The sequence below is a fragment of the Poecilia formosa genome, unplaced genomic scaffold (genome assembly GCF_000485575.1).
Source record: "Poecilia formosa unplaced genomic scaffold, Poecilia_formosa-5.1.2 Scaffold107, whole genome shotgun sequence".
Taxonomy (NCBI): domain Eukaryota; kingdom Metazoa; phylum Chordata; class Actinopteri; order Cyprinodontiformes; family Poeciliidae; genus Poecilia; species Poecilia formosa.
In genome coordinates, this window is record NW_006800046.1 from 236476 (window position 1) to 244861 (window position 8386).

General features: G+C 41.5%; 1 protein-coding gene across 2 annotated transcripts in view; it reads right to left on the reverse strand.

The window, feature by feature from the left end:
• The window catches only part of trak1b (trafficking protein, kinesin binding 1b), a 16224-nt gene extending 9215 nt beyond the window's left edge, over positions 1–7009 (reverse strand). Inside the window, exons 1-13 of one of the 2 annotated variants that reach the window (XM_007559749.2) lie at positions 6778–7009; positions 5750–5826; positions 4548–4664; positions 4362–4462; positions 3968–4073; positions 3807–3885; positions 3581–3711; positions 3419–3493; positions 3199–3336; positions 3050–3126; positions 2326–2574; positions 1982–2250; positions 153–271 (exon numbers count right to left, since the gene is read on the reverse strand). In XM_007559749.2, coding sequence (XP_007559811.1) covers positions 153–271; positions 1982–2250; positions 2326–2574; positions 3050–3126; positions 3199–3336; positions 3419–3493; positions 3581–3711; positions 3807–3885; positions 3968–4073; positions 4362–4462; positions 4548–4664; positions 5750–5826; positions 6778–6868 — 1629 coding nt within the window. In that variant the 5' untranslated portion in view covers positions 6869–7009. Of the gene's footprint in view, positions 1–152; positions 272–1981; positions 2254–2325; positions 2575–3049; positions 3127–3198; positions 3337–3418; positions 3494–3580; positions 3712–3806; positions 3886–3967; positions 4074–4361; positions 4463–4547; positions 4665–5749; positions 5827–6777 lie in introns of both variants that reach the window. The other variant, XM_016675171.1, reaches the window with a different exon arrangement.
• Between the last annotated feature and the right edge of the window lie 1377 nt (positions 7010–8386).

Here is an 8386-nt window from a genome sequence, read left to right on the forward strand (position 1 = left end):
TATAATTTTTTTTTTAACCAACAATATAACAAAAATGTTATGGGATGACCTCCTTGTCTTCCACATACAAAGGTAGGGACAAGAAAATACAACCAGTTTACATCAGACTATTTTCACCTACCAGTTTATATCACTCTCACACACACACACACCTGTTCCAGCTCCAGCTCAAGGGGCCTGTAGCCCTTCGGCACGACGCCGGGCCTGGCGTCCAGGATCACACCGAGGTGAGGCTGAGCTAGCTGCTGCCACTGATGCAAGATGGCCGAACCTGGAGGACAGACATGAAGAAAACTGCAAAACCTTACAAACACAATCAGCTGGAGGAATACTTCCATTCTCCAAAACAAATAGAATATCACTGCAGTCAGTCAAGACAGGAAGGCATCAGTCAATGAACTTTAATTGTTTTTTTTGGAAACTATCATAAAAGTCTTCTATCATAATATCTGGCATTGCAGTATTAATATTAAAGTTATATTATAACTTTATTCTCTTAGAAGTTTATTCTTGTAATATGACCTTATTCTCGTAATTTTATTATTTTTATTTTCTTAGTGTTCCCCCAAATACTCTGCCTTGTAATATTCTACAGTATCTAATTAAATCAGAAAAATATAACTCATGTTTTTAAATTTAATTATATTATCATAATACTGTTGTATGTACGTGAAATAATAGTAAGATGTGAAGAGAAAGTGAAAACAACAACATTTGCAGACAGAAAGATGGCAAACAAGTAGAATGACAAGCAGACAAATCATAAAAATGAAGTGAAATGGAAGCGAAAAGTAGACTGAGACAATAAGTTTATTAACAAAATCACAAAAAGCAAGAGAAGAAATGACAAAGCAAACGTGGAGACATGATAGAAACAACAAAACCAGAGGAAATCACTGAATTACTAAGATAAATGTTTCTAAATCATTCCGAGCTGTTTTCTTTCAAATAGATGAAACTTAGATACTCATAAAGAACTGAGAACTCCTGAGCTATGAGTCTGGAAAAGTCCAGATTTTCCACATGAAAACTGTGTAGGCGCCTTTTCGATTTGGACTTTGTGTAAAAGAAGGATCATTTTTATTAAAGCTATCTCTGGTATAATTATTACACCTTGAAAAAAATAAACAAGTATTAAATATACCATTAATGTCCATATAAACTTCTAACTACTGCTGTATGTGCCCAGTATGTTTATACAAAACAGTGGTCTATAATATTAAACCATAAAACATGCTAGAAGTTCAAAATGTGCGGGTTTTAAGAGTGTTGCCACATTTTCATGTTCAATGACTTCTTTCTACCAGCAGAGGGCAGCACAGACCTCCAGCAGGCAGCGCTGCCTTGAGCTTCTTTACAGTAAAACAATGAAACATCAGCTGTTGATTAAAAACTGCAGGAGAAGGATAAAATCATTTTTAATGGAAAGGTTACCGATCTTTATGCTCTTTCTATGTTTGGTTAGTTTTCTTTACAGGTCAAAATAATTAAGTGAACATTAAATCACAACAGACCAGTTTGAAAAAGTGACCACATCACTTTTCAAACTATTTACTGGTGTGTGTGTGTGTGTGTGTGTGTGTGTGTGTGTGTGTGTGTGTCTACAGCCACCCTCTAGGCTGTGGCTCTTTGTAGTAGCTGCCATATTTGTGGTGATGCATCAGAGACCAGAAGGAGTTGAAGAGCATCAGCGGCATAGGCCTCTCCTTCTTCTCCTTGGCACTTCTCCTCTTTCGGCCACCGGCTCTGTCCCTTGCCCACCTTCTTCCTCTCTCCCGCTCCACCCCTGCTATAGTTCTCCTGGCCCAGCCCCACACCCTTTCCCCCTCGAGCATTCGCCCATGCCGACCCTCGCACCTCCTTTCCGTGTCCATCCCCCAGCCCCACTTGCTCCCTTTCTTGGTTCCGACACCCCGGTGGCGCTCGGCTTCCCAGCTCCTGCACGCGTTGCAGCTGCTTCCGTGCTCGCTTCCCTCCTCACCTTCGAGCGGCTTGACGATCTGTAGCTTGTCGGGGAGGTACGGCCCCCGGGAGGTCCACAGGTTCAGGTTTCCAAGCGACATGATGCTGTCGGAAGGGGTCAGCACGTTGTTGTGGTCGAGGGCTCCGTGCACTCTGCCCCGTCGCCGCTCTCTCTCCTCTTCGAAGAAGCGTCTCTCGCTCAGGTTGTTTTGTCGGCGCAGAGACAGGCGGCGCAGGGCCAGCCTCAGGTCCTCTGCCCCACTCACCTTCTTCTCTCTGCACTCTAAGCTGCTGAAAGAGACGAAACCACTTAGGAACACGAGGACACCAGCTTAGCCTCAACATCTTCTGGCTGCCACTCACTTGTCCTGATTGGATGCTGTCTCCATGAGGATGGTCTGGGTCCGGTTGTCATAGGCGACGCCGTCTCCGCCGATGTCCCCGCCAAACATGGCGGAGTGAGGTGTGGAGAGGCCGCTGGACTGGGGGGACGTCCGAGTGGACAGTGATTGGTTGGAGCCTGGGATGTTGGAGTTGGTCGGAGTGAGCGAGCGTTGGCGAACGGTTTGGTTCACACTCTTCACCGTCTCAAACACGCGCTTCCGGTGGATCCTGCACACACAAGAGTCTCGCTCTGTATACTGAAACCTTCACATGACAACATAAGCAAGTCAAGTTAATTAGAACATTTCAGCAACAATGAGGTTCAAAGTGCTTTACAACACAGAAATATAATACAGTAAGCAATTATAAAATAAGCAATAAACATACTGTTATCATCAAAATCATCAAGCAAATACACATCAAATATATTGATCAGTGTTCCAGTTACTAGGAATCAAAGGTAACTGAAAGCAAGAAGGTATTTTTAAGGAACTCAGTGTTTTGGCATCTTTGCAATTATCTGGAAGTTTGTTCCAGATGTGTGGTGTATAGAAGCTGAATGGTGCTTCTCTATGTTTGGTTCTGGTTTTAGGGATGCAGAGCAGACCACATCCAGAAGACCTGAGTACTCTTGGAGGTTGGCACAACCGCTACCAGCAGAGGGCAGAGTGATCATAGTGGGGAGTACCCAAATCATACGTACTTCTGCTCTTCACACTCAGGATCGTCCAGACTCAACTCCTTCCTCATCGTTCCCTCGATCTCCGCCGCCAGAGAATCCTGAAAGACGGGGAGACTCTTTAAGCGACAGATTCTGCTGTCGTCCGCCGATCTGCAGACGATCCCCCTCACCATTGGGTAGAGACCCAGCGGGTGGTAGCGTCGGGGAGTTCCTGCGGGATAGTTCCTGTTTCTCAGGTTCTTAAGCTCCTCCTGGGCTTCATGCAGCATCTCAATACACTCTGAGTATTTCTCCTCCAGCTCCTGCAGCTGTTGTGTTGCAGTTTTCACAATCAATTTTTGCAAGCTCTCTACAATAACTAAATTATGACTGCAAAAACCTGAAAGTTACCTCTGCTGTAAGCTGCCTCTGAGCATCCTTTGCTGCCACTAGGTGCTGAGATAGCTCCTCATTTTCAACAGCCAGCTGTACGAACAGTTACAGGTTTGACTTGGCTCCGCAGGAGTACAATATTTAGAAAAGTAGTTTTAAATTTGAAACGTGTATACTCACAGATTTAGCCTTCTTTTGGAGATCTACTATCTGCGAGAGGAGGTGCGTGATCTCCTCCTGCTGACGGGAGGCATCCTCGGTTTTCCGAGCCAACTCCTCGGCGATAGCGGAGATCTGCAGACTGGACAGCCCTGGTAGAATACGTTGTTAGAGACAAAGATATTTGCACAGAGTTGCAGAGCGGCAGTAACGTGAAAGTGTTACGGGGAGGAGACACAAAACTTACGGAGCTCCTTAACACAGTCGCTGACAAGCTGCTGCTCCTTTTCTTCATACGTTTCCGTCTCTGACTTAAGATGGCTGGCCTGCGCAGAATCAATGATCAGAGAAAGATTTAGTAGCACATGTTGCATGTACGTTGTGCAATTAGTGGGCTTTATGCTGCACCTCTGAGCGGAGTGACAGGTTCTCCTCTTCCAGTTCTTTGAGTTTCCTCTGGAGCGTGTCACTAAGAAAGACTCCTGAAGTTGTTTCTGCTTTACTCTTCTTGCTCCTTTTGGAGAAAGAAACAAGTAAACTGATTAATTCATAGGCAACATCCCTCGTTTCTCCTTCTCTCTCTACTTGTACCTCTTTAAAACCCTTCTTTATCCCACTCATCCTCCTGAAAACTTGTTTCATTGTCTGTATTCTTCTCTTTATGTGTTCCTCTTCACAGACACTTCATTATCACACTCATCCCTCTTTTCTCATCCTTCATTCCTTCTTATCACTCTTTACAATAAATAGGGTCTAAATTCCTACTATAGTTAAAAAGGGAAAGCAAATCATTGATGCTGACGTGGGGGAAGCGGCGGACTCGTCCTCACACTCCTCCGCTGCGTTGGTGTAAAACTGAAGCAGCTCGTCCTTCAGGTTGAGCTCATGGTGAAGCTGGGCCACCTGGAGGAGGGAAAATGTTCTTCAGACCACTTGGCTCAACCCCATTGCAGCTGCTGAAGACCAGAGTGTGTTTGTAATACAGAACCTCCTCAGTGATCTGCCCCACTTGCTCCTCCAGGTAGTCATTCTGTTCAGTCAGAGTTCGGTTCTTCTTGAGAAGAGACTGGCCGATCTTTGCAGCCAGTTCCAGGTCTCTCTCTTTCTGTTAGATGGAGGGCAAATTATTTCGTAGTTTAGGTCATTAAGTATGTAAGGGACACACAATATATCTGCGCTAACATCGGTTATCGGCCGATGTTTGTAATTTTTTAACATATCGGTATTAGTCCAAAAAATAAAACTGGGCTGATATTAGTGATCAATATTTATTTCCATTGTTGCCGTTTGTTTATGAAGAGCAATAGAGGAGGTCGGTCGTATCGATGGATCCCTAAAATATGTCAATTCACAGAATGAAAAGACAAAATCATTTTTCTCACTGTCTGAAATGATATCAGATTAAATATTTTTCTTCATAGGCTAGTTAGGTTTATGAAAAGTAAATTTTCTTTTACTTTCAACAAATTGAGAAATGTAGATAAGATTGTGACGCTTTTGAGCAATTTTGGAAAGTCAAGTTCATAATGTCAAGGATTTAAAGGTTCTTATAGATTACTCCACAACATTTGTGTGGCATCATGGGAAAATAAAATGGAATCATCCCAGATATTGGGAAGAGAACAGGTTTGTCCTTAGATACAATTTCCAGATCAGTTAAGGTGCCTTTCATCTGTTTAAATAATTAAACAGTTGGTCGTATTTTACAACATATATAAAGGTGTAAAACATTTCTATGCTTCAGAAACATACCAAAATACTAAAGAAAAAAAGCATAAATTTCTGAATTTTAAAAAATCATTATTATTTACCAAAAAGAAACAATTATCTGTGACTGGTTATGTAATCTTAAACAAACCAGAAAGAGGAAAAGCATAATCAGATTTAATGTCCTACTACGACATATTACGGACATTGTAGACAGAAAAAGGAGTAAATTTCTGCCAAAAATGCCAGTTTCTTTGTTTTTAGAAAAAACAAAGCAGTTTCTGAGTTTCAAAAGTCAAGAAACTTCCACTTTTGAAACTCACAAATGTTCAAGTTTTCTTCTAGAAATTTTTAGATTGATCTAAGAATTTCAGAGTTTTTTGGCAGAAATGTACTCTTCCTAAATAAAATGTTATTTTAAACCATAACTATCAGTGCAACTATGACTCAACTGAGAAGAAGAAAAAATATCTGCTGCATTACCTCCTCCAACAGACGTGTGACAGCATCAATATCATTGTAGGTCTTTGTCATTTGGCCCACTCTGTCTGCGCACATCACTGTGGAGACACAAAACAGTGTGAAAGTAACCGCAAACGCAACCGGATGAAAAAGAGCAGGAAGAAGGAGGAAGAAAACAAAACAATCTGCTAACTTCAGGAGCATCTCTTCTGACCGCCTACAGTAAACCAGGCTACGTGACAGGTTGCTCATACGCAGCCTGTTTTACGTAACGCACAAACGCACGAAGGCTGTAACTGATGCGTCATCTGTAGGCTACAGCAGCTTCATCAGCTGTTTTATGGACAGGAATCAAAGCTAAAGTGGAGGGAGCTGTTTTCCATGGTGCACACTGCCGGCTGCGCTGCCCTGGGGGCGTCTCATCTTATTGACTACAGAGCCCAGATCGATAACATGCTGAACAGAGATATTGAATGCATTATGGTAAGCCTGTGTAATACCGTCAGTGTTAAATCTAGTTCATTAAAGCAGGTCTAGAAAGCTGAGTTTTTGGGGTTTTTTAGAAATTAAAAATAGGAAACAAGGTTTTAAATGAATTCCTTATAGGGGTGGGCATTTATCATATCGTTTATCATTTATCGCGATAAATTTCCTTTCACAATAAGAATTTTGATTTATCGTGACTCGTGTCCTAAAGAAGCGCATTACAAATGGGGATTTTTTCAAGAGCAGTATTTGTGTTTGTGGAACAGTTATTGCCGTGGCACACAATCACAGACATACAATTACCTAAAAGAATACGTAAGAAATATTTTTTATTGTCACTGTTATAATCACAATAGTACAGCAAAATATCGTGATAAAACTTCAAGTCCATATCCCCTAATTCCATGAGAAGTTTTGCTTAAATGATCCTTTGACCTTAAGACAACCAAGGGTCACAAAAGTCTTTCGATGGATCTGGATGTCACAAACCATAATACCCACGAACTCTTGCAAGTAAAATTCACACACAAAACTAGGAATATTATTATAAAAATACACTTTACCTTCCTTTTCCTCCTTACAGTACCAGCCCTTCATTTCACATTCATCCCTAGCTAGTCCCTCTAGCCGGTTCTTGCTATCCAAGCCTTCCATTTGTTTCGCGGTGATCGATGGTGCCGTTACAACTGAGTGTCCAAATCCTTCCACTTTTTACCTCTCTCTCAGCCCCAGTGCTCAGAAGCGGCTGTGGTTTCAGAAACTCGATTAACCTCCGCCCACATGCGTGAGAGCGAACGTGAAGGAGGCGGAGAGTCGGCAGAATGCAGCCCACTGGGGTCAAACAGAGTTAGGCTGCGCTGTGGTGATTAGATGATTTTTTTAAAGGTTTTATTGTGTCCAGTGGCCTTTATTTGAAAGTGGTCAGACAGGAAAGTGGATCTACAGGTGTTTGTGTTTTGCTCATTCTCTTGTTGCTTTGTTTATGTTGTATGGGCCTTGTCATATTCAGATCATTTCTCTGTCTTCATTGTAGTTGTAGCTGGATAAATTGTTGCCACTTTTTTCTTAAATTTTTTTTTTTATATTGTTTATTTTCTTTTAACTCTTCTTCCAGTTTATTTTTAAAGTCTGTTTGGCTGTGAACACAACAGTTTGACCTCAGTCACATGAAATAAGTCTAGATTTTGCTATATTTTTTTTTTCCTTGGGATTTGGTTTTTCTTAAAGTTTCAAGCTCTTCATTGTAGTTGTACAATGAACTGTATGTGAATTCCTAAGTCCGGATTCACCATTTGGCTTTTCCGGTGAAGAATTATGATGTGTCTCACATCAGTAACAGGAACGTCGGATAAAATACGACATTCCTAAGCGACTGCATGACTGCAGACGCCTAGAAAACAATGGGATGCGTATTTGATTTAGTTCCACAAACAGAAATGGCAAAAACTGGATATTTTTTGGAGGGTGAATTAGGAATTAGCTGTGTAAACGCTGCCTTAGTTCAGTTCCCTCCTCCGGTATTTAACTCCCCGTTTTTCATTTTTGGTAGCTGAGTTCTTCTGCTCGCTACCTGCGGTTTCCCCTGCAAGTTCATCGTATTTTTTTAAAGTAATCTGCTCAACTGTAGTTTTTTTTCTCTGCATTTAAGTCCTTAGTAACTTCAAACATGACAGTTAGAGGCAGAGGAGCAGCTACATGCACAACTTAAGATCTCAAAACTTGGTTTCTTTTCCATGTAGGAAAACAAATGTTAATAATTATTAGGGAGTTCTATACGGCATTAAATATTCTCAGAATGTGTCAGGAGGAATCTCTCTTGATGAAGTGGGCAGATTGAACTGGTTCAAGCCCCCAGGCAGCTGCTGGAAACAGATACGACTACATATTGGAAATCTGTGCCACATTACTGTCTGTTTTACATTCCGTTAAACATAAAGATTGTTCCTGGAAACATTCCCTGTTAGGAGTCACAGATGCTCTGTAACGGGGAAAACAGAGATCCAGATTTTGAATTTTTACAGAAACAAGTATATATATATATATATAGTGGCGACATATATATATATGGTAATGGTGAACCAACCGGACATTGTGGTGGTGGATAAAGAACAGAGGAAAGTCGTTGTGGTGGATGTAGCAATACCAAGTGACCACAACATCAGGAAAAAGGAG